At 45.6% G+C, this 25,623-nt stretch overlaps 1 protein-coding gene across 1 annotated transcript in view; it reads left to right on the top strand.

Annotated features, from left to right (window-relative positions):
- LOC126095508 (uncharacterized) overlaps window positions 1–25,623 on the top strand; it is a 346,398-nt gene that overhangs the window by 164,759 nt on the left and 156,016 nt on the right. Inside the window, exon 3 of the mRNA XM_049910294.1 lies at window positions 7,032–7,165. Within this exon, the coding sequence (XP_049766251.1) occupies window positions 7,032–7,165 (134 nt within the window). The remainder of the gene's footprint in view (window positions 1–7,031; window positions 7,166–25,623) is intronic.

Consider the following 25,623-nt stretch of genomic DNA (forward strand, 5'->3'; position numbering starts at 1 on the left):
TGCAGAGACATGTAAACAGGCAGAATGCGACGCTGCGGTCGGCAGCGCCTATATAGGATAACAAGTGTCTGGGGCAATTGTTAGAGCGATTACTGCTGCTGCAATGGCAGGTTATAAAGACGTAAGTGAGTTTGAACGTGGGTTACAGTCGGCGCCCGAGCTATGGGACACAGCATCTTCGAGGTAGCGATGAAGTGGGGGTTTTCCCATACGACCGGAAAAAGATACCGCAAGAACGGGACCAACGACGACTGAGGAGAATCCTTCAACGTGACAGAAGTGCAACCCTTCCGCTCATTGCTGCAGATTTCAGTGCTGGGCCATCAACAAGTGCCAGAGTGCAAGCCATTCAATAAAACATCATCTTTACGGGCTTTCGGAGCCGGAACCCCACTCGTGTACTCTTGACGACTGCACGACACAAAGCTTTACGCCTCACCTAGGGCCGTCAACACCGACGTTGGACTGTTGATGACTGGAACCATGTTACCTAGTCGGACAAGTCTCGTTTCAAACTGTATCGAGCGGATGGACGTGTACAAGTATGGAGACAACCACATGAATCCATGGACCCTGCATGTCACCAGGTGACTGTTCGAACTAGGGGAGGCTCTGTAATGGTGTGAGACGTGTGTAGTTGGAATGATATGAGACCCCTGAGGCGTCTATATACGACTCTGACAGGTGACACGTACGTATGCATCCAGTCTGATCACCTGCATCCATGCATGTTCATTGTGCATTCTGACGGACTTGGGCAGCTCCAGCAGGACAATGCGACACCCCACACGTCTAGAACTACTACATAGCGGCTCCAAGAACATTAGGAGGTCATAAGCCCCATACTTCTGCTACTTGTGAGACCTGCTGTTCCCATGCCACATTTTCTTGTAATCGATTGAGGGGTTTATATATATATATATATGGTCTTTGCCTTCTATGGGTACAAACGAAAGGGGCGAGTAGAGGACAATCAAACAAGCAAATAATCTTAATACGAATAGGTCTGGAAACCAAAGGTTTCCCCTAATATGACGAATGCACAAGTGCAGTTGTGCCAAAGTTACAAAGCATTTGATGGCGTTCTTTATGGTGAAAGAATGCATATGTGGTACTTACATGATGATGCATCAGAACATTTTCACTTTGCTGTTTCGGAATATGTACCACAAATTTTCAGTAAGAAATGTATCAGTCACGCATCGACAATACCATCGCCTCCCAGCTTCCCTGAGTTTATACCATTCGATTTTTTTGTATGTGGATATGTAAAAACTTTGGTATATTTCAGCCCTATTGACAGAGTTGATGAATTCTGGGAACGCATGGTGGGTGGTTGTCAAGGATTTGGAACACGCTTGGTATTTTTAACATCTACAGGCACCAATGAGGAAATGTGCTGAAACCTACCTGTGGAGCAACTGTTGTAATGTAATTGTTCTGAAGTGTATTTATAGAATAAAAATCCGCTTCAGTTGCCAGTAATTCTTAAATTTATTCCACGAGCAATATCGGAGCATAAAGCTTCACTTTCAGGTGACATGGGTACGTAAACCTGTGGCGGTCGGGGTCGGCATGTCGTGCTGTCCGGGCGGGTGCTGTGGTTGCTGGTCCTACGCTCCCAGGCGTTAGTTTGACGTGGATGTGAACCCCCATGACTGATTGGCCCGACCACTACACATTTACGTTCCCGTTATTATTTGGTGGCACCTGAAGATGAAGCTTCATGCTTCGAAAGCGGTCTTGGAATAAATCAAGAAATTACTGGCAACTGAAGCAAATCTTTATTCTGTAAATAGTGTCCTCAGTTGCGGTTATTCACTTGACCAATTATTTTGTCGTGAAGTGTGTATCTGCAGTTTGGATCTTCAGGGCCTCTATTATAAGGTGTTCATGAACTCAGTCATAATGAGTTGTATTCGGGAAATCACTAGTTTCTGGATCTACACCTATACACTGCAAGCCACCTATGGCGTATGGCAGCGGGTACTTATTGCGTCATTGTCACTCCGCCTTTTTCCTATTACAGATGTGTACGGATCGCGGGAAAAACGGTTACTGACAAGCCTCCGTGTGGTCCACAATGTGTCAGATTTTATCTTCATGTTATTTTCGCTAAATATACATAGACAGAAGCAATACATTGGTCGACTGTTGTAGGAACACGCCTCTCGTATTTTGAACCGTGAACCATAACGTGATGTACAACGATTCTCTTGGCAGCGTCTGCCACTGGAGTTAGCTGAGCATCTCAGTGACGCTTTCAAATCGTTCAAATGGCTCTGAGCACTATGGCACTTTACATCTGAGGTCATAAGTCCCCTAGAACTTGGAACTACTTAAACCTAACTAACCTAATGACATCACACACATTCATGCCCGAGGCAGGATTCGAACCTGCGACCGTAACGATCGCGCGGTTCCAGACTGAAGCGCCTAGAACCGCTCGGCCACACCGCCGGCATTGACGCTTTCGCGCTTACAAAACTAAACTGTAACGCAACATGATGCTATTCTTTGGATTTTCTCCACTTGCTCTATCAGTCCTGTCTGATACGGATACCACACTGACGAGCAATATTCAAGTATTGGTCGAACAAGTGAGTGTTTTTTAAGATACTTTCTTTGTTGATGGACTACATTTCCTTTCTTTCAGTGAATCTGTCTGGCATCTGCCTTACCCGCAAATAATTTTACGTGGTCTTTCCGTTTCCAATTGCTTCGTACGCATACATGTAAATGTTTTATGGAAGTAACTGCTTGCAGTGACTGTTCTGCAATCGTGTAATTATAGAGTAAAGGTTCTTTCTGTCTATATATACGGAATACGTTACATTTGTTTATGTTAAGGGTCAATTGCCACTCGCTGCACCAAGAGTTGACCCTCTGCATCACTTCCTACCTTTCGCTGCTGTTTTCTAGCGCTGCGATTTCTCTGCATACAACAGCATCATCTGCGAAATGCCTCTTGGGACTTCCGACGTTATCTACTACGTCATTTATGAATACTGTCAAAACTAATTCAAAAATGGTTCAAATGGCTCTGAGCACTATGCGACTTAACTTCTGAGGTCATCAGTCGCCTAGAACTTAGAACTAATTAAACCTAACTAACCTAAGGACATCACACACATCCATGCCCGAGGCAGGATTCGAACGGGCGACCGCAGCGGTCGCCCGGTTCCAGACTGTAGCGCCTAGAACAGCACGGCCACTCCGGCCGGCGTCAAAACTAATTGTCCTATAACACTACCTTGGGGCGGGCCTGAAGTTACTTCACGTCTGTAGACTTCTCTCCATTCAGAATGACGGCCTGTGTTCTGTTCGCTAGAAACTCTTCAGTCCAATCTCTCAGTTGGTCTGATATTCCGTACGCACGTATTTTGTTCATTAGATGGCAATGCGGAACTCTGTCGAAAGGCTTCCGGAAGTCAAGGAACACGTAAGTACTAGATTCTGGATCTCATACACGTAAAGAGCGAGCTGTGTTTCACACGATCGTTGTTTTAGAACCCATGTTGTTCCTGCAGTGGTACAGAGGATATTTTCTATCTCCAGAAATGTCAAAATGTCATAATACGCGAGCATAAGACATGTTCCAAATTCTACAACAGACCGATGGTTGTTAGGACTATTTGCTTGTTTTGTTGTCCTCTAGGGGGTCGCTGATTTCAAAATTAAATATCTCGAAAACTAAGATCGATAGACGAGGACACAAACGGTACGTTTATTGCGAAAACTGTAAGAATTTTTTGCACAGGTTATACTGAAGTTTGGAAATAGTTCGAAATTATGCTACTAGATGACGCAGAAATAGCAGTACGTTGTGACTGTAAATAATGCGCCGCAGCTCAGAGCGATCAGTGTTTCCGTTGAAACGTGAAAGGAGGCTAGCGTACCGAAGGAAGAGGTTGAAATCATGCATTTCGTTGAACAATATGTATTTATGGTACTCGAATACCACAGGCTAGAACTCAGTCCTACGGCAACAAGGCACAGTTTTGAAACACGTATTAATGTTTCAAAAGTATCGGATGCAAAAACCATGCGCAAGCCTCGCCAAATTCCAAAGATTCTAGCGGGAAATATCGGCCCCATGCAGACGGTAGTTACTCCCGAATAAGTCGCCACCGTGAATGGGATTCAGCAAAATCCAAGGAAATCCATCCGAAGTATTGCAGCAGAGATTGATTTTAAGCGTTATATCGCGCATAAAAAACTGAACCAGAGCCTACACCTGTCTTCATTAAAAATTCAAAACCACTAGGCCATACCTGAGAAGCTGTGCGACAGAGGGCTGACTTTGTGAACCAGATTGTCACAATGATTGATAATGAAAGATTTGATGTTGGCTGCATCTCGTTCAGAGATGAAGCATCCTTGCACCTGAAAGGAGTCGTGAATAAACAACACTGGCGATTTTGGGGTTCCGATAATCTCCATTTGGTTGCAGCCAAACCACTGTATTATCCAACAGTTACTGTTTGGGCAGTGGTATGCAACAGAGGGATTATTGGTTCTTTTTTCATGCGCGAAACGATCATTAGTGAACGTTACGTTGCAATTTTAGAACAATTCGTCGCCACATAGCTATCATTGGAGAATCGACCAGTCACCGAGTGTTTCGTGGAAGATGGGGCCAGACCACATCACACCGAACAGGGGTTTCCCTTTCTTGATGAATACTTTGGGAATAGAGTTAATGCGGTGAATTACTGCAAATTTACTGACGCAGGGTTGCCACCACATTCACCTGATGTGACTCCTTGTGACTACTTTCGTGGGACACCACGCTGCACGAACTTGTATGGGCGAGCTGTATGGTATTTGAATCCGTTTCCGTTGAGACACTACAGGATGTCATGGCAAATTTGACTGATCTTTTGCGCCACCTCCGTACTGCCGGTGGTGGACATTTCGAAAAGGTTGTGATATGACTGCAAAGACTGCTTGCAGAGGACGAGTTTAATTATGCACGCTGATGCTGTATGAGCTGCACAGCGAACAGCGCCATCTGTTAGCAGCTTTTCGAACTATCCCGGAACTTCTGTATAGCTTTGTATAAAATTTTTACAGCTTTCGCAATAAAAGTATCTTTCGTTGAACTCGTACATCGAATTCAGTTTTGGAGATACTTAATTTTGAACTCAGGGACTCCTTCGTTCGTCACTCTGTATAGTAGTTAAACAGCCTGTATTTTGATTAGCAGCAGCAGTATTACCTGTTATAGAGATTGCAATTAGTTACATTCATATCACTCTAATTCTATTAACACCATTTTATTTTTATTCATTTTTCGCTGAATACCCGGTTTTGCGTGGGTATGTATTAATTCTGATCTTCTATAGTCCACCTCCTCCTTCTCCCTCTTTATCTACTCCTCACCCCCCGCCCCCCCCCATCTCTGTCCATCTGCTCCTCCCCCTCCGTCCGTCTGGTCCTTCCTCATTGTCCATCTGTTGCTCCTCCCTCCCTTGTACTTCCTCCTCACTCCTCTCTACGTCCATCTCCTCCTCCTTCCCGTCCTCACACTGTCCATGTTCTCCCAATCTCGATGTTCATCTCCTCCTGCCTCCTCTCTCTATGCCTCTCGTTCTCTTTTCATTCTCTGCCCATCTCCTCGTCATACATCTCTCTCTCTCTCTTTCTCTGTCTCTCTCCATCTCCTCCTCTCTGTCCATTCCCTCATCTCCTCTCTCTATCTTCTCCTTCCCCTTCTCTGTCTGCCCATCTCCTCCTACCCTCACCTCAATGAAAGGCTGGTGGTTCTTAGTCATGTAACTAATATGTGTATCGAATTTGGTTGAAACTGTTCCAGAGATTTAGGATGAACTTTTTGTCCATGGCTTTGCCCGCATATGCACATGTCAACTATATTTAACATACACTTACCATATTTCACACGTATTTGGACACACATTTCACCTATATCTGTATGGCATTACTCGCTGCTGCTTCATTTTCACGCATTTCAATATTCATGATATGGTATCTACTGAGTTATATGTCGTACAATCATATTCTTCTGTTGGTACATTCATGCGTCATGAATACAGTTAATAGTAAAGATGTAATAAATTAAAAGGTCATGCTTTATGTGGTAGTTGTGTAGTGTGTGTTGAACGGGGACCTAGAAACGATGGAGAGGCTTCGTCCCCGCAGCAGCCCTCATAACAGGCACAGCAGTCCACTCACACCACCGCCGCCCCACACCGAAACCAGAGTTATTGTGCCGTTCGGCCCCTAGTGGACCCCCCCCCCCCCCCCCCGTGAATGTCTCATACCAGACAAGGGTAACCCCAAAGTCTGCATGGGAGAGTAATTATGGTGTATGCATACGTGGAGACAGTGCAGCAATCGCCGACAAAATGTAACTGAGGCAGAATATGAGGAACTAGCCCGCATTCCCCGAGGCAGATGGAAAACCGCATTAAAAACCATCCACAGGCTGGCCGGCACACTGGCCCTCGACACTAATCCGCCAGGCGGATTCGTGCCGGGGACTGGCATGCCTTCCCACTCGGGAAGCACCGCGTTAGACAGTGCGGCTAGCCGGGCGGGCTCATCGGCAGTTACTGAGACAGAGTAGTCGGCTACACTGCTTTTTCACCCTCACCCACGGCTCTTTGATAAGTAGATGGTTCTTACGCCAACAGCGATTCTTTCCAGTCAACAAACGACACGTATACCAAGAGCGGTTGAAATCTGTTCATTGTTTAGGAGGAAATGTGGAACATACACACAATAATATACGCGAATATATACATTCATTTTTATTATGTGTATGGAAACAATTGTTATTGTCATTTCTTTAGTAACTAAGACGTAAAAGGTACGATTTCTGTAAAACCTTACTGTGATGTAAAGAGAGGGCATGAACGCCCTGATGAGGTGGAATGAAGAAAGTGTTGAAACGCTTGTGATGTGATCAGCCAGCGACGAGCATCCGCCCTACCCCGACGCTGGCGCCGGGCGGCCCCTCCAGCTCTGCGCCGCCGCCCCCGCCGCCTCCGCCGCCGGCGCCCACGAAGCCCGACCCCGGCTGGACGGCGGAGCAGCGCTACTGGCTGCTCACCGTGGTCAAGCAGCCCCCGGGCCGGCCGCCGCCCACTTTGCGGGAGCTGGAGGCGCGCCTCGCTCGCCTCTACCGCATCGCCTTCGACAGGTGACTTCACTTCTCTACAGTCCTCTGGCCCCACTGTATCTGCAGTCTTCCTCCCATTCAGTCGATTCTTGCCTCCCGTATGCAGGTGTTCACGACCTGGGCTCTGTGAGCTGGAGTATTATTATCGTGAATGACTAACCTTCTTTTCTTCTTCTTGAGTCATGCATTGTTTTCCGATGAATCTTTTACCTTGCGGAATATGGGATGATGGGAAGGGTAAACGTATCAATTTGAAGTAAGGAGCCCTGGTCCGGAAACGATCTAGGCGAAGCGAAAATCGTTCTGATGCCCCTGACGGTGTGGTCCCCAAGGATAGATGAATACTGTTGAGCTTTCCACAATGACGAGATCGACCATGGAATACCTCGAAACATTCCCCAGACCCTAACGATCCTTCCTCCGGCCGACGACAGTTTGCTTTCAGACGTCTCACTCCGTACACGCCAACAGCCATCTGTCCGATGGAGCATGAAACGTGATTCACCTGGAAAGGTCACCTGTCGCCCCTCACTGGAATTTCAGTTGCGATATTCCAGCCTTCGTCGCCAATGAACAACAGACAGAACAGATGCACGAGCCAGATGCCTGCTGCAGAGGCCCGTATATAGCAAAGTTCGCAGAACGGTCGTAGGTGAGACACAGTTGGTAGCCACTTGATTCATCTGGGCGTTCAGTTACTCAACAGTTGCAGGTCTATTCGACCATACACATATGCGCAGCTGTCGTGGTGCGACACATTTGCCTCAGCGCCATTTTGCCATGCACGGGATACATTATCCATGGCAGCACGCGAACAGTTTAGAAACTTGGCCGTTTCGGGTATGCTTGCCCATTTGACCGAAAGCCAGTGATCGTGCTCTCTTGCTCGTCAGATACACCATTCCGTTTCTGTATTACAACAACGACTGCACTATTTTCCGCGTCCCCCCGACAAACTTTGTACACTCTTCACAGCTAATGCTGCCATCTGCCGTCTGTGAGTGGTTGTTGCACGCTGATACCGAACGTAGGCGGTGGTCACGTTAATGTGTCTGTGAATTCCTAAGGGACCAAACTGCTGAGGTCATCGGTCCCACTTAACGTGCCTGGTCTTGTATGTACCAGTAATGTTGTTGCTAAGATTGCACGGTAGGGAAAACCAGTAAGCACTTAGATGTAGAGATTGATGGTGTACTATATACTGACATCAGCAGTCCTGGCGTACAGTGTCTGTGTTTACAAGTAGATGTACTGACGCCGATCGACCCTAACCAGAAGTAGTTGTACCCAATGACGGAACCTGTAGATAGGATTTTCGTATATGAGCAGGCAAATGAAAGCAGAAGAGAAGCGGAAAGTCTGTAGAGTAGATCACACATTGTTCCCAAGAGTGTTCCAACAATTAAGTGAGACAGGGCAGAGTAAGTGGTATCACAGAACAACGACAGAGGAGGACGACAAACTACATGGTCCCCCGACTTAGAAAATGCAGTGCTTGCTCAAGTGAATAGCACGCCTCCAATAAATAATGGATCAGTTGCACGTTAAATTAATTTTTCCGAATGCTGCTTGGCGAATGGTGCGGGAATTGCGGCTACACTCTTACGATCCACAGAAAGTGGATGCTTTGACTCCTGCTGCCTTCAGACCTCATGTCGTTTTCAGCCAATGGTTCTTGCAGCGTCTTCAAGTCGATCCTCACTTACATGCGTACCTACGTTTCACGGTTGAAGCCCGCTTTTCCAGAGACGAGATACTGCCTGTATGCACGCCACAGAAAACACTCTTGCAAGGTGCCACATGTCCAGGATGACAGCGGATCGGGACACCTGTTTAACAAGTTCAAATATAGGGTGTTTCAAAAATGACCGGTATATTTGAAACGGCAATAAAAACTAAACGAGCAGCGATAGAAATACACCGTTTGTTGCAATATGCTTGGGACAACAGTATATTTTCAGGCAGACAAACTTTCGAAATTACAGTAGTTACAATTATCAACAACAGATGGCGCTGCGGTCTGGGAAACTCTATAGTACGATATTTTCCACATATCCACCATGCGTAGCAATAATATGGCGTAGTCTCTGAATGAAATTACCCGAAACCTTTGACAACGTGTCTGACGGAATGGCTTCACATGCAGATGAGATGTACTGCTTCAGCTGTTCAATTGTTTCTGGATTCTGGCGGTACACCTGGTCTTTCAAGTGTCCCCACAGAAGGAAGTCACAGGGGTTCATGTCTGGCGAATAGGGAGGCCAATCCACGCCGCCTCCTGTATGTTTCGGATAGCCCAAAGCAATCACACGATCATCGAAATATTCATTCAGGAAATTAAAGACGTCGGCTGTGCGATGTGGCCGGGCACCATCTTGCATAAACCACGAGGTGTTCGCAGTGTCGTCTAAGGCAGTTTGTACCGCCACAAATTCACGAAGAATGTCCAGATAGCGTGATGCAGTAATCGTTTCGGATCTGAAAAATGGGCCAATGATTCCTTTGGAAGAAATGGCGGCCCAGACCAGTACTTTTTGAGGATGCAGGGACGATGGGACTGCAACATGGGGCTTTTCGGTTCCCCATATGCGCCAGTTCTGTTTATTGACGAAGCTGTCCAGGTAAAAATAAGCTTCGTCAGTAAACCAAATGCTGCCCACATGCATATCGCCGTCATCAATCCTGTGCACTATATCGTTAGCGAATGTCTCTCGTGCAGCAATGGTAGCGGCGCTGAGGGGTTGCCGCGTTTGAATTTTGTATGGATAGAGGTGTAAACTCTGGCGCATGAGACGATACGTGGACGTTGGCGTCATTTGGACCGCAGCTGCAACACGGCGAACCGAAACCCGAGGCCACTGTTGGATCACCTGCTGCACTAGCTGCGCGTTGCCCTCTGTGGTTGCCGTACGCGGTCGCCCTACCTTTCCAGCACGTTCATCCGTCACGTTCCCAGTCCGTTGAAATTTTTCAAACAGATCCTTTATTGTATCGCTTTTCGGTCCTTTGGTTACATTAAACCTCCGTTGAAAACTTCGTCTTGTTGCAACAACACTGTGTTCTAGGCGGTGGAATTCCAACACCAGAAAAATCCTCTGTTCTAAGGAATAAACCATGTTGTCCACAGCACACTTGCATGTTGTGAACAGCACACGCTTACAGCAGAAAGACGACGTACAGAATGGCGCACCCACAGACTGCGTTGTCTTCTATATCTTTCACATCACTTGCAGCGCCATCTGTTGTTGAAAATTGTAACTACTGTAATTTCGAAAGTTTGTCCGCCTGAAAATGTACTGTTGTCCCAAACATATTGCAACAAACGGTGTATTTCTATCGCTGCTCGTTTAGTTTTTATTGCCGTTTCAAATATACCGGTCATTTTTGAAACACCCTGTAGCTGCCCAATGATGGAGCTGGGTGCTCGCCATAAAGATTCCAAAAGGTTTTAGATGAGAAGAAATTCCAGGCCAGGTTCCACCCGTCAAATGGCTGACTGATATTGGCTCGAATTCAGATAGGAGTCTCAGCACCAGCAGTCCTCAGACCAGGCCGCCGCTTGTGCCCCCATGATAAGCCCACTGGGAAGGTAAGTATGACTGCAGCAATAGCGAACCCCGAACAGCACATTGTCCCTACAATAAGCAGTTTTTCCTAACGTATGCTGCGCACGCCCATGTATCGTCGTTCTGCGCCACATCGCTGCCTCTTTGCGGAAGCGCGTCTACCATTTACCCAGCAACGGGACTTGATCACAAAGCGGCTGTTACTGGTATCGCACGCGCGCGCCTCAAGATAGGGCGTGCGCATTTCTCGCTTTAGTTTTTTGTATTCATATTGATATTTTGTGTAGTCCATGGACAGCTCTGCGTAGTCCGCCTTCACTATTCAAGATTAAAACTTGATCATCTGCAAATAGCATCGTCATTATGTAATATTGTTGGTTAAAATCGTATGTTTAATTCTGTAGTTTAAAAAGCAATGGGGGAAGGCTGCAACACTACCGAACTCATAAGTTACTATTCTCTGTTTTTTTCTCGTAATCCCCAATTCCATTGATTCTTGTATTATCAGGTATGTTCTGGATTACCTGTATAAAATTTACTGACAAGCCTTTTCTACTTAAAATCCTCCATAATAATTGTCTATTTACTTTACTGAAGGCCATTATACGAGGTGCGACAATAAAGTACTGAGACTGATGTGAAAACAAACGTTGCTTACCGCTTTAGTCAAGTTTAGTGTTGTCTCCTTCAAAGTAGTTCCCTTCTGATTCCACACACTTTTTCCAGTGCTTCTGCCATTGATAGTAACATTTCTGGAACTCATCTTCTGTAATATCCTCCAAGAACCTCGTCACAACTTTTTGCACATCTTGTGTTGTTTGAAAATGGCGTCTCTTGACCGCCATTTTGACTCTTGGAAATAGAAAAAAGTCGCACGGAGCGATATCTGGTAATAAGGTGGCTGTGGTAGTACTGAAATTTGTTTTGAGGCTAAAAATTGCTGTACTGACAGAGCAGTATAGGATGGCGCATTATCGTGATGCAGAATCCAATTATCAGCAATGTTGGCACGGACACAAAGAACTCTTTTACAAAGTCTTTCCTCTGCAATCATTTTCACAGATAATCTTCGATCAGATCGTACGAGTTCACATACCCTGGCCAAGTTGGCATCCATCCGTGAGGTTGATGTTCGTCCACTGTCGTCTTCATCTTCAACATTCGTTCTGCCTTCACTAAACATTTTATGCCAACAAAAAACTTGAGTTCTTGACATAACCTCCTCTCCAAAAGCCTTCTGAAGCTTACCGTAAGTTGTCATCGCGTTTTCACCCAATTTAACGCTAAAAGAAATGACATACCAATGCGCAATGTTATGCAGTTTAATTTCCGTGATGAGAGACACAAACATGTGTAAACTTATTACAGCACAACTCATGACTGAGCAGTTGCATCGATGTGCCGCTTGGACTAGAAGCAGCTTATAGACCAAGGTCAAAGATATTATGCCTAGGCGCCCGCATCTCGTGGTCGTGCGGTAGCGTTCTCGCTTCCCACGCCCGGGTTCCCGGGTTCGATTCCCGGCGGGGTCAGGGATTTTCTCTGCCTCGTGATGGCTGGGTGTTGTGTGCTGTCCTTAGGTTAGTTAGGTTTAAGTAGTTCTAAGTTCTAGGGGACTGATGACCATAGCTGTTAAGTCCCATTGTGCTCAGAGCCTTTGTGCCTAGGCAAGGCTGCAGGGTTGCTACATCTTGCAAAGAAAATCAGTCTCATTAGTTTATTGTCAAATATCTTACTATGGTTACCCAGAAAGTAATGCACCGCATTTTTTTCTTCAACAATTCTTTATTGAACACAGTGAGAATTACACACATAAAAGAACGGTGTTTTATCCACACACGCTATTTTTCCACGTAATCTCCATCCCATTCTAAGGCTTTCCTCCAGTACGAAACAAGGGCGTGTATACCGTGTCGGTACCAGTCCTTGCCGCGGAGCCAGTGCTTCACTGTGTAAATTTCCTTTGCTGACTGACAGATGGAGCGCCAAGTGCCGAGACATAATGCGCCTGTCCTCGCGAATGACAAGGTCAGCTCGCTGCAACATGTCAGGTCTGACAGCTGCGGATGGTCTTCTCGACCGCTGCAAATCGTGGAGCTCCGCCGAGTTGCCTTCTGATGATCTCACCCTCCGTGCCCAGCAGCTAACTGTACTTCTGTCGACAACAGACTTTGCACAAGCGTTTGTGAATATTCCCCACAGTTTCTTTCTCTGCAGTGAGAAATTCAATGACCGCACGTTGCTTGTAACGTACATCACTTACAGACGCCATTTTGAAACCGTTCTGCAGCTACGCTATCTGTCGGAAGTGACGGAAACTTGGCGCGCTCACTCAGGAGACTTCAAGTAATGCATATGTAACGTTTCGCAGCATTGTAGCATTGTTAGCATTGTTTTCGGCTGAGAAAAAAATGCGGTGCATTACTTTCTGGTCAACCCTCGTTTAATCTATGAAAAGGATGTGTGTTTCTTATAGTCATTGTGTTGTTCTACAATTCGTTGAAGTAGAAATGTAGTCTCTGTATAACATGTTTGTTTTCTGAATCCATTTTGTTCCTTCGGTTGAATGCACTCCAGTCTGGCCTTCAGTGTTTCAATTGTTATTCTAGCATATATTTTATACTCTATCTCTCTATAATTTTCGGGATTTGAACTCTCGCCATTCTTGAATATTTGTTTCATGAGTATTATCTTCTACTATTTTGGTATTGCCTTCCTTATGCACCAGAGATATAGAAATCTAAGGAACCCTGTTTTAAATCCTACCGAATAGTATTTTATCAGTTTGCTGTTAACACTGTCACTTCTTGTTGCTTTTTGGTTTTTCTTTATCTGCGAGCATTGGTATTTATTGTGATCTGGTTTTTCTCATTTCGTCCAATCATTCATCGGTCCACATTTTATCGTAATAATGAAGTTAATCCTTGTTCTTCATTGCATTGTTGTCTGCCACATCCTTTTCCATATTATTCACCAGAGGTGGAAAAGCTAAGCAGGAAGTTGCATCAAAATGGGTGTTATAATTCTGCAGCCAGGATTGAAAACGATGTGCACAGGAGACAAACTCTTGCATGTAAAACACCCAGTAAAAATATGTTCCTATCAGAGCAAAAAAAGGCGAATAAGCTGCTGGTTACTATAAAACTCCAATTGAAAAGTGGAGTACCAGTGCCCCGTTGTATCTTCCTCAGCTCCTTTAAAGATATTCCCAAAAATTTAGGCAGGTGGACATAGAAACACACAACTCAGATGTCTCTCCCACCAGTTCCCCTAACTCTAACTCGCTCACACCCATCTGCCTATCGCTGTAAGTTGCTCATACCTGTCCGCTCCCACGTGCCAGTTCTCACTCACTCTCTCAGCCGAACCCATTGTCGTTATCTCTTTGTGCCCCTCTAACAACTATGTGTCCGGCCTCACAGCCGAGTCTCCTTCATTCTGTCCTACTACTACTGTCTCCTCTCCCTGACGCTGTATCCTTGCTCTCTCCTGCCACTATAGTCTTATTCGTTCTTTCCCATTACTGCTGTCTCTTGTCACTGCGACTATCTCTGTCTTCCTCGTTGTCAGTGTCAAAGAGTCTGTCTATCATTACCGCTGGCTCTCACCCACTTCCACGTTCTCCTTCTCTTTGTTCCTCTCTCACTGGCACTGTCTCCTTCATTCTCTTTCTAGCACTGTTGTGTCGATGTCAACTGTGTTAGACTGCCACTGTATTCCTCTCTTCCCCCCTCACTGCCATTGTCCTCTTCACACTTTCTGTACTATAACCATTGTCTGCTATCTTCAAATATTTACTGCTTTTTCGTCTCTTTCCCATTGTAACTCTCTCTCCTCTCAGTGAATATGTGCGCATTTCAAAAGTTTTGGTTGATTTTAAGCATGCTGAGGAAGGTAGAATGAGGTAGCTGGTAACTCACGTTTCAGTCAGAGTCTTTTAAGAAACAGGAACATATTCGCCTTTTTTGCGCTTCGATAGGGGCATTTTTCTGCTGGGTCCCATCCTTTCCCTGCTACAGCAAGGCAAGTCTTTCATATGAAAAGAAGTTGACGGGTCAGTAAAATTTTGATTGTTTACTGATGTGAAATTGAAATAACCCAAAACTATATAATTCTACACCTCGGACCAGATGTTATGTGCACAAAAACGTCGCATGTGTTTCAGTACTATAACAACGTGGTGTTCCCAGAATCCTTCTGATAATAAGGGAGACCCTTTACCGCATATTTCTTCGTGCTACGTCTCTTTATAAACTATGTTTTCGCCTCAGGACGGATTTTACGTGCGTATTTTTACGTGTATAAGCAGAGGAGCTTTGAGTCTCTGTATCTCTGAAACGGATAACGATATCAAGAAACTTTTCAAGATTATTCGAGATCGGGGTCTTAGGAACCCAGTAAAAATTATTTGCTGTGCATATCTGTCTTGGAATTCGCGGCTCGGTTTTGGTACTCAGAAACAATGTTTTTCTGGTTTTCTCAGGAACCGTCCATAAATTGAATGGTGCCTACATAAGCCCCTTAGCCGGCCGGGGTGGCCGAGAGGTTCTAGGCGCTTCAGTCTGGAACCGCGAGACTGCTACGGTCGCAAGTTCGAATCCTGCCTCGGGCATGGATGTGTGTGATGTCCTTAGGTTAGTTAGGTTTAAGTAGTTCTAAGTTCTAGGGGACTGATGACCTCAGAAGTTAAGTCCCATAGTGCTCAGAGCCATTTGAACCATAAGCCCCTTAAGGCGCACCACAGACCACATATAATGCAAAAAGATCCAGGAAATGCGTAATATTCCAACTTTGACCTTGTACTGTAGGACAGTAACACTAAGACGATCCTTCCGTCGGGTACACAAATGGTCCCTAGCCCAAGGGCTACCCTCGGAAAAATCCCGTTTTTATGCGCGGCGTTTTGGAACGTATTATGTAGTGGATGCTGTTGCATGCGCTCCATAGAACACCTGAATAATGACGAACCTCTCGCCAAGTTGTATGGATGGACAATTTGTTAAAGTATCGTGTCCTAGTACTGCATAGCTCGAAAACAACCCTCGAGAGCTGCGAGAGGCGTCCGACATCTGCACACGATAATACCTCAAAATATGGCTAACCACTGCGCTTAACCCATGGCTTGCGTGCTTGAGAAATCAGTTGGTACCTGGCTGCCCATCACTCTACTACTATGGTCATCAAGCATAAGATAAATCCGACACTCGTCAATGAAGAGAAGCCTGACGCCATTCGTCCAGGTTCCATTCTCGCGGTTCCCTTGCCTGCCTTCTTCAAGCATCACGGTGCTGGGGTATCTATATTGTCATTCGTAACTGACGCCCAGAACCAATTAGAACGCGAGGAGACGGTTGCATACTTTCTGGAAAGACACAGCCCACACAGTTACATCCAAAAGTAGAGCACACTGTTCTGCTGCAGGCTCCTAGGGCTCTCTACAACCCTTAACTTGCAGGCAGTGGTTATCAGGTACTGGTGTTGACCACGGGCGACCACTGCGAGAATAACTTTCAATATTTTGTGTCTCACGATAGTGGTATCATATTTTAATAACGCCCATTTGGCAGGCAACTTCCAGTGCTGACAAATCTTCTGAGCGACATGCACACTGTGTAGAAGTAAATATCCTCGGAGTAGTGAAGCAACTTAAATCACTTAATAAAAGCAAGTCTTCTGGTCTAGACTGTATACAAATTAGGTTTCTTTCGGATATACTGATGCATTAGCTCCGTACTTAACAATCATATACAACCGTTCGCTCGACGAAAGATCCGTACCCAAAGACTGGAAAGTTGCACAGGTCACACCAATATTCAAGAAAGGTAGTAGGGGCAATGATTATAAAGAATCCGCCTCGACTGCAAATAGAAACCGGATGTTGACCTAGATTTCGGCGTGGATAACCACGCCTTCTTCGCAACGCACTAAAACTACGAACTGCCTAAAGAGGCATGGTCCAACATTGACGCAGAACGCCCAAAAGGGCAAAAGACTCGCAGTACTTAGCTCTACATCTACATCTACATCCATACTACGCAAGCCACCTGACGGTGTGTGGCGGAGGGTACCTTCAGTACCTCTATCGGTTCTCCCTTCTATTCCAGTCTCGTATTGTTCGTGGAAAGAAGGACTGTCGGTATGCCTCTGTGTGGGCTCTAATCTCTCTGATTTTATCCTCATGGTCTCTTCGCGAGATATACGTAGGAGGGAGCAATATACTGCTTGACTCTTCGGTGAAGGTATGTTCTCGAAACTTTGACAAAAGCCCATACCGAGCTACTGAGCGTCTCTCCTGCAGAGTCTTCCACTGGAGTTTATCTATCATCACCGTAACGCTTTCGCGATTACTAAATGATCCTGTAACGAAGCGCGCTGCTCTCCGTTGGATCTTCTCTATGTCTTGTATCAACCCTATCTGGTACGGATCCCACACTGCTGAGCAGTATTCAAGCAGTGGGCGAACAAGCGTACTGTAACCTACTTCCTTTGTTTTCGGATTGCATTTCCTTAGGATTCTTCCAATGAATCTCAGTCTGGCATCTGCTTTACCGACAATCAACTTTATATGATCATTCCATTTTAAATCACTCCTAATGCGTACTCCCAGATAATTTATGGTATTAACTGCTTCCAGTTGCTGACCTGCTATTTTGTAGCTAAATGATAAAAGATCTATCTTTCTTTGTATTCGCAGCACATTACACTTGTCTACATTGAGATTCAATTGCCATTCCCTGCACCATGCGTCAATTCGCTGCAGATCCTCCTGCATTTCAGTACAATTTTCCATTGTTACAACCTCTCGATACACCACAGCATCATCTGCAAAAAGCCTCAGTGAACTTCCGATGCCATCCACCAGGTCATTTATGTATATTGTGAATAGCAACGGTCCTATGACACTCCCCTGCGGCACACCTGAAATCACTCTTACTTCGGAAGACTTCTCTCCATTGAGAATAACATGCTGCGTCCTGTTATCTAGGAACTCTTCAATCCAATCACACAATTGGTCTGATAGTCCATATGCTCTTACTTTGTTCATTGAACGACTGTGGGGAACTGTATCGAACGCCTTGCGGAAGTCAAGAAACACGGCATCTACCTGTGAACCCGTGTCTATGGCCCTGTGAGTCTCGTGGACGAATAGCGCGAGCTGGGTTTCACATGACCGTCTTTTTCGAAACCCATGCTGATTCCTACAGAGTAGATTTCTAGTCTCCAGGAAAGTCATTATGCTCGAACACAATACGTGTTCCAAAATTCTACAACTGATCGCCGTTAGAGATATAGGTCTATAGTTCTGCACATCTGTTCGACGTCCCTTCTTGAAAACGGGGATGACCTGTGCTCTTTTCCAATCCTTTGGAACGCTACGCTCTTCTAGAGACCTACGGTACACCGCTGCAAGAAGGGGGGCAAGTTCCTTCGCGTACTCTGTGTAAAATTGAACTGGTATCCCATCAGGTCCAGAGGCCTTTCCTCTTTTGAGCGATTTTAATTGTTTCTCTATCCCTCTGTCTTCTATTTCGATGTCTACCATTTTGTCATTTGTGCGACAATCTAGAGAAGGAACTACAGTGCAATCTTTCTCTGTGAAACAACTTTGGAAAAAGACATTTAGTATTTCGGCCTTTAGTCTGTCATCCTCTGTTTCAGTACCATTTTGGTCACAGAGTGTCTGGACATTTTGTTTTGCTCCACCTACCGCTTTGACATAAGACCAAAATTTCTTAGGATTTTCTGCCAAGTCAGTACTTAGAACTTTACTTTCGAAATCATTGAACGCCTCTCGCATAGCCCTCCTCACACTACATTTCGCTTCGCGTAATTTTTGTTTGTCTGCAAGGCTTTGGCTATGTTTATGTTTGCTGTGAAGTCCCCTTTGCTTCCGCAGCAGTTTTCTAACTCGGTTGTTGTACCACGGTGGCTCTTTTCCATCTCTTACGATCTTGCTTGGCACATACTCATCTAACGCATAATGTACGACGGTTTTGAACTTTGTCCACTGATCCTCAACACTATATGTACTTGAGACAAAACTTTTGTGTTGAGCCAACAGGTACTCTGAAATCTGCTTTTTGTCACTTTTTCTAAACAGAAAAATCTTCCTACCCTTTTTAATATTCCTATTTACGGCTGAAATCATCGATGCCGTAACCGCTTTATGATCGCTGATTCCCTGTTCTGCGTTAACTTTTTCAAATAGTTCGGGTCTGTTTGTCACCAGAAGGTCTAATATGTTATCGCCACGAGTCGGTTCTCTGTTTAACTGCTCAAGGTAGTTTTCAGATAAAGCACTTAAAAAAATTTCACTGGATTCTTTGTCCCTGCCACCCGTTATGAACGTTTGTGTCTCCCAGTCTATATCCGGCGAATTAAAATCTCCACCCAGAACTATAACATGGTGGGGAAATCTACTCGAAATATTTTCCAAATTATCCCTCAGGTGCTCAGCCACAACAGCTGCTGAGCCAGGGGGCCTATAGAGACATCCAATTACCATGTCTGAGCCTGCTTTAACCACGACCTTCGCCCAAATCATTTCACATTTCGGATCTCCGTCAATTTCCTTCGATACTATTGCACTTCTTATCGCTATAAACACGCCTCCTCCTTCACTGTTCAGCCTGTCTCTGCGGTATACATTCCAATCTGAGTTTAGGATTTCATTACTGTTTACGTCTGGTTTCAGCCAACTTTCTGTCCCTAGTACTATATGGGCATTGTGATCGTTTATTAATGAGAGCAGTTCTGGGACCTTTCTATAGACGCTCCTGCAGTTTACTATTAGCACATTAATATTGTTATTCCCTGTTGCATTTTGCCTACTCCTACCTTGCCGCGTCTCAGGAGGCGTCTTGTCGGGCCTAAGGAGGGGATTCTCTAACCTAAAAAAAAGCTCTAACATCAGAAGCGTGCTTCCTCACTTCAGCCAACTTCTTTTTTTTTTCGTTGCGGTTTTTTATTACAGAGGCCAACCGGCTCTCTGACCGAACACGCTGAGCTACCGTGCCGGCTACGTTCGGTGGGCCGCGGGCTCTAAGGTAAACTGAGTTGGCGTCGACAGCAATGCTGTGAGATTGTCGGAAAGGAACGCGTATGCGCAAATTGAGAAATCGTCTTCTTCCATGTGATTGGCATAAAATATGTTACGAGAATGATCCGATGACCGGGTCAAAGGCGCAGGAAGTTAATGTGTAAGTATGTATAATGTCCTAGCTCGAGAACGATTTTATAGAACTATAGAACGTGGATAGGCTGAAACTATATATGTGTGTTCCGAAGAAGGTGTGGTTATCCGTGCCGAAACGTAGGTCAACATCCGGTTTCTATTTGCAATCGAAGCGGGTTCTTTATAATCATTAAATTATTCACGATTGCTGACGCGCTACAGTGTTAAAAGTTCTCACGTAGGAGGAGTAATCCAGTAAATTACAGGCCCATATCGTTAACGTCGATATGCAGCAGCATTTTAGAACATATATTGTGTTCGAACATTATGAATTACCTCGAAGAAAACGGTCTATTGACACACAGTCAACATGGGTTTAGAAAACATCGTTCCTGTGAAACATAACTAGCTCTTTATTCACATGAAGTGTTGAGTGCTATTGACAAGGGATTTCAGATCGATTCCGTATTTCTGGATTTCCGGAAGGCTTTTGACACTGTACCACACAAGCGGCTCTTAGTGAAATTGCGTGCTTATGGAATATCGTCTCAGTTATCTGACTGGATTTGTGATTTCCTGCCAGAGAGGTCACAGTTCGTAGTAATTGACGGAAAGTCATCGAGTAAAACAGAAGTGATTTCTGGCGTTCCCCAAGGTAGTGCTATAGGCCCCATAGACGATTGAAAGGAGGGACATTGTTACGATCTTCCGCGGTGAAACAACTTCGGAAGACAGAATTCAGTATTTCGGCCTTCCCTCCGTTATCTTCCGTTTCGGTGCCGGTCCGGTCGCTGAGAGAATGAACAGATGAAATCTGTAGTAATCGTCGATTAGGTGACTCCGTAATACATAATGAGAATTCTCGTCCCTCTCTTTTGTCATTCCCAATTCAATTGTAAAGGCTTTTGGAGACTGCCTCTTTTTATGCAAACAGCCACTGGACCTGTTAATGTCTTTCATACAGCGAACAGCGAGGGGAAAGTGGTGCTGAGATTACGATTCTGCCGAACTGAACGAAATTGTGTCGATCGGAATATGCCACACTGCCACACTGCTTGAGGTACTTCCGAGAAGGACTGAACAAAGCCGAGACAGACCGAGCTTCGGCCCGCCCGGAGCTCGCACATCGGCACGTGAGGGCATGGGACGGTGTGGCCGGCCCTAGTTTAATAGGAATGAGCACTGCAGGAGAAAGGGGATGGTAACTTACCCCGAATGCAATTTTTCCCCTCTGCAATGGAGTGTGTGCTGATATGAAACTTCCTGGGCAGATCAAAACAGTGTGCAAGAGTGCTACTCCGTGTGCAAGAGTGCTACCCTTCCAAGTTTCTCAGGAGAACTTCTCTAAAGTTTGGGAAGTGTAAGATGAGGACTGGCGGATGTGAAGCTGTGAGGACTGGTCGTCGTGAGATGTGCTTGGGTAGCTCAGTCGGTAGAGCGCTCGCCTGAGAAAGGCAAAGGTCCTGAGTTAGACTCTCGGTCCGACATGCAATTTTGATCTGCCAGCACGATTCAACGGTAATGTAACTTGTGGCGCAACCCGGGCAATTTGGTAGCTCGCTGCTCTCATCATTGCCACGACATTCATTCCGATCGCCATTAAAACTGTCAGATAACATTCATTTCTGAGAACTTTCCTAGCAAGGCTGCTTAAGCGTTTAGGTTATATGAAAGTGATAAAATACGCTTACCTAATATTTTCCTCTGACTTTTGACCCTAACTCTACGTTGTAGTCTGTACTCAAAATCACCCCCACAGGTCACATGTCGACTGGCCATAGAATCTCAGGGCTACCTGTTTGCCGGCCGCTGTGGCCGAGCGGTTCTAGGCGCTTCAGTCGGGAACCACGCGACCGCTACGGTCGCAGGTTCGAATCCTGCCTCGGGCATGGATGTGTGTGATGTCCTTAGTTAGGTTTAAGTAGTTCTAAGTTCTATGGGACTGAGGAAAAAAGGAAAGTTCAAATGTGTGTAAAATCTTATGGGATTTAACTGCTAAGGTCATCAATCCCTAAGCTTACACACTACTTAACCTAAATTATCCTAAGGACAAACACATACACCCAAGCCCAAGGGAGGACTCGAACTTCCGCCGGGACCAGCCGCACAGTCAGAGGACTGATGACCTCAGATGTTAAGTCCCATAGTGCTCAGAGCCATTTGAACCATTTGGCTACCTGTTTAAAGCCGGAGCGTGCCGATAGTTACAAATAAATTTCTGATTACACTTATGAAAAAAAAAATGAGTTGTGTGACATAAACGAAAGTTGGTAGGCGTGTTTCCACATCTGAAAGATGTTTTGTATTCATTTTTGTTTTTCGCCAGTCCCATAAGAACGGCGCTAGTAGCGCCACACTGAGAATGCAAATTAGGTTTGCTTTGAATACACGCTATGATGTTGGTGAGCGTTAGTTGCCTTTGAAATTGGACGTGCCGACTTGATGTTAGTCAAGAACGCCTTTAAAGTGACAAAGACAGCATTATCAATACCCCGCTGAGTTTGAATGGGGGCGTGTAATAGTGTTACGATTAGCTGTATGTTCCTTCTCTAAAACTGCAGAAAGGGTTGGCAGGAATGTAGTCACTGTGCATGATTGCTGCAGCGTTGGTCACGGGAATATACGGTCGCAAGAAGACCGGACTCTGGGCGGCCACTTGGCACTACCGAGAGGGAAGACCATCGTGTTGGGTTTATGCCTCTTGCGCATCGTAGTGCATCTGCAGCAGCTTTTGGCACCACAGTGACCAACAAACTGGTATATCGGTTACGTTAAGGACAACCTCGAGCCAGACGCCCTGTAGCGTGAATTCCACTGACCCCAAACCACCGAAATTTGCGACTACTGTGGTGTCAAGCGAGAGCTCACTGGAGGGCAGGGTGGAGGTCTGTTGTTTTTTATGGGAAAGGCTGGTTCTGCTTCGGTGCCACTGATGCCCATGTGTTGACTAGAAGCAGACCAGTGAAGGGCCTGCAACCAACCTGTGTGCATGCTAGACACACTGGACCTACACCTGGAGTTATGGTCTGGGGCGCGATTCGTTAGACAGCAGAAGCACTCTCCTGGTTATTCCACGTTCCCTGACTGCAGATTTGTACGTCAGTTTGGTGCCATTCTTGGGTCAGCATTCTTGGGGGTGTTTTCCAACAGGATAACACTCGCCCAAGTACCGCCGTCGTAAGAGTACATCCTCTACAGAATGTCGACATGTTGCCTTGGCCTACTCGATCACCAGATCTGTCTCCAGTCGAACACATATGGAACGTCATCGGACGACAACTCCAGTGTCATCCACTGCCAGCATTGACCACCCCTGCACTGAACTACCCAATGCAACAGGCATGGAGCTCCATTCCACAAGCTGACAGCTTGCACCTGTACTACACAATGCAAGCACGTTTGCGTGCTTGCATTCAACATTCTGGCGGTTACGTCGGTTAGAACGTTTTTATTCTGACAATGTCTTCTGTCTGTTTCGCGTTCGACAGGCGACACGCTGGTAGCTTTATCAAGCACCGGGCTCTGGAGTTTACCGGTAGATTATTACCGAACGGAGCTAGAATGATGTAATTTGTTATAAACAAGTAGACACATCCTTAACACGTTTCTTGTAGTGGCCATTTTCGCAGCAGCTGTATATAAATTGCAGTTGTTTCAAAGAAAATGCCTTTTTTGCATGCTGCACATCGAAATTTTTATTTTTATTTATGCACCCAGACGCGATTCGCCTTTTTCCCAGGCATCTTCAGTGGGTATCAGGTAACTTCTAATTCATTGCATCTAACCAAACTGCTTTTTCTCATCTGGCATCGTCGGTTATTAATGTACTAGCTTTTCACGTTTCTAGTGGATTATTTCGCGTTTACACTAACCTCTGATCTTGCCTTGCTAATCACTTAAATATGTTACCTAGACAAATACAGGGTGTATCAAAAAGAATCATCCGATTCTTAAAAAGTCATAACTATTATGTTATTTGAAATATGTGCGTGAACAACGTACTGTTGGAAAGAGGAAACTCTCGGGTTTTACAAGATTCCCGCTGGGTAGTAGCAGTGTGCGCCCACTTCCGTTTAAGTAATAATGGTGTCGGGACAACAGAAAGCGTTTTGTGTTCTACGTTTTGCGCAGTGTGGGTCAGTATAATAACTGTTCAACGTGGCTTTCGTACTAGGTACGGTGTGGATCCTCGTACAGCACAGAGCATTAGATGATGGCTGAACAATTACGAGAAACAGGTTGTTTGTGTAAAGCAAAATCGCCGGTCCGTCCCCGAGTGCCTGACACAGACGTCGAATGCATCCGCCGTACTTTCACAAGGAGTCCGCAGAAATCCATTCGCCGTGCAGCTCGACAGCTCAACATGTTCCCGACGTCCGTCGGCGTGAGTTGCGTCGACGTTTAGACATGAAACCATACAAAATTCAGCTACTGCAAGCCCTTCGTGAAGGTGGCAAACAACAACGTGTGTTCTGTAATTTCGTTCTTGGCAAGATCGAATATGACAGTTTTCTTCCACACTTAGTGTTTAGTGACTAGGCGACATTCCATTTCAATGGACAGATCAACCGTCATAATGTGAGAATATGGGGTACGGAACAACCACATGAAGTTGTACATCGTGGTAGGGACTCTCCAAAATTTAATGTGTTTTGTGCAGCTTCATGGGAAAAGACGTACTGGCCATTTTTCTTTGCCGAGAACAGTGTTACAGGAAGCGAATATCTCTATATGCTTGAGAACTTTCTTCTCCCACATTTGGAAACTGATTCGAAATACTTCATTTACCAAACGGATGGGGCACCTCCAAACTGGCATCTGGAGGTGCGGGAATTTTTAAATCAAAGGATTACTGAACGATGGATCGGTCGCACTGGACCAAATTATTCAGCATTACATTACTGGTCTCCAAGGTCACTGGACCTGACTGTATTGATTATTTCTTGTGGGGGTTTATGAAAGACTCTGTTTACGTGCCTCCGTTACCAACAATGAATGGACCGAGAAATCGCGTAACAGCAGCTGTGGAAGCTGTAACTCAGGACATGCTCGTTTCAGTGTTGCAACAATTTGAATACCATGCTCGCTGCAGTGTGGGAACAATTTGAATACCAGACTGACATGCACAATATGATCGAAAGCATCTGGATACCTGGCTGAAAATGACTTAGAAGTTAGTGGCACCCTCCATCCGTAATGCTGGAATTCAGTATGGTGTTGGCCCACCCTTGGTCTTGTCGACAGCTTCCACTCTCGCAGGTATACGTTCAATCAGGTGCTGGAAGCTTTCTTGGGGAATGGCAGCCCATTCCTCACGGAGATGAAATGAAGTGATCGTATGGTATTGTCGGCCGGGAGGTTCCATTCGTGTTCGGCTACCAAGTGCAAGTCTTATTTCAGTCGGCTGCATTCTGGGCGACTTGCGGTCGATGATGAGGATGAAATGATGATGAGGACAACAAAATACCCAGTCCCCGAGTGGTGAAAATCTCCAATCCGGCCGGGAATCGAACTCGGCCCCAGTGCATGGGAGGCACCCAACTAAGTAGCCGGACATTCTTCACGGACTGCTGCACTGAGGAGAGGTATGGATGTCAGTCGGTGAGGCCTGGCACGAAGACGGCGTTCCAAAACATCTCAAAGGTGTTCTATACGATTCAGGTCAGCATTCTGTGCAGGCCAGTCCATTACAGGGATGTTATTGTCGTGTAACCACTCCGCCACAAGCCTTGCATTAG

This window comes from Schistocerca cancellata, chromosome 8, assembly GCF_023864275.1.
Source record: "Schistocerca cancellata isolate TAMUIC-IGC-003103 chromosome 8, iqSchCanc2.1, whole genome shotgun sequence".
Classification (NCBI taxonomy): domain Eukaryota; kingdom Metazoa; phylum Arthropoda; class Insecta; order Orthoptera; family Acrididae; genus Schistocerca; species Schistocerca cancellata.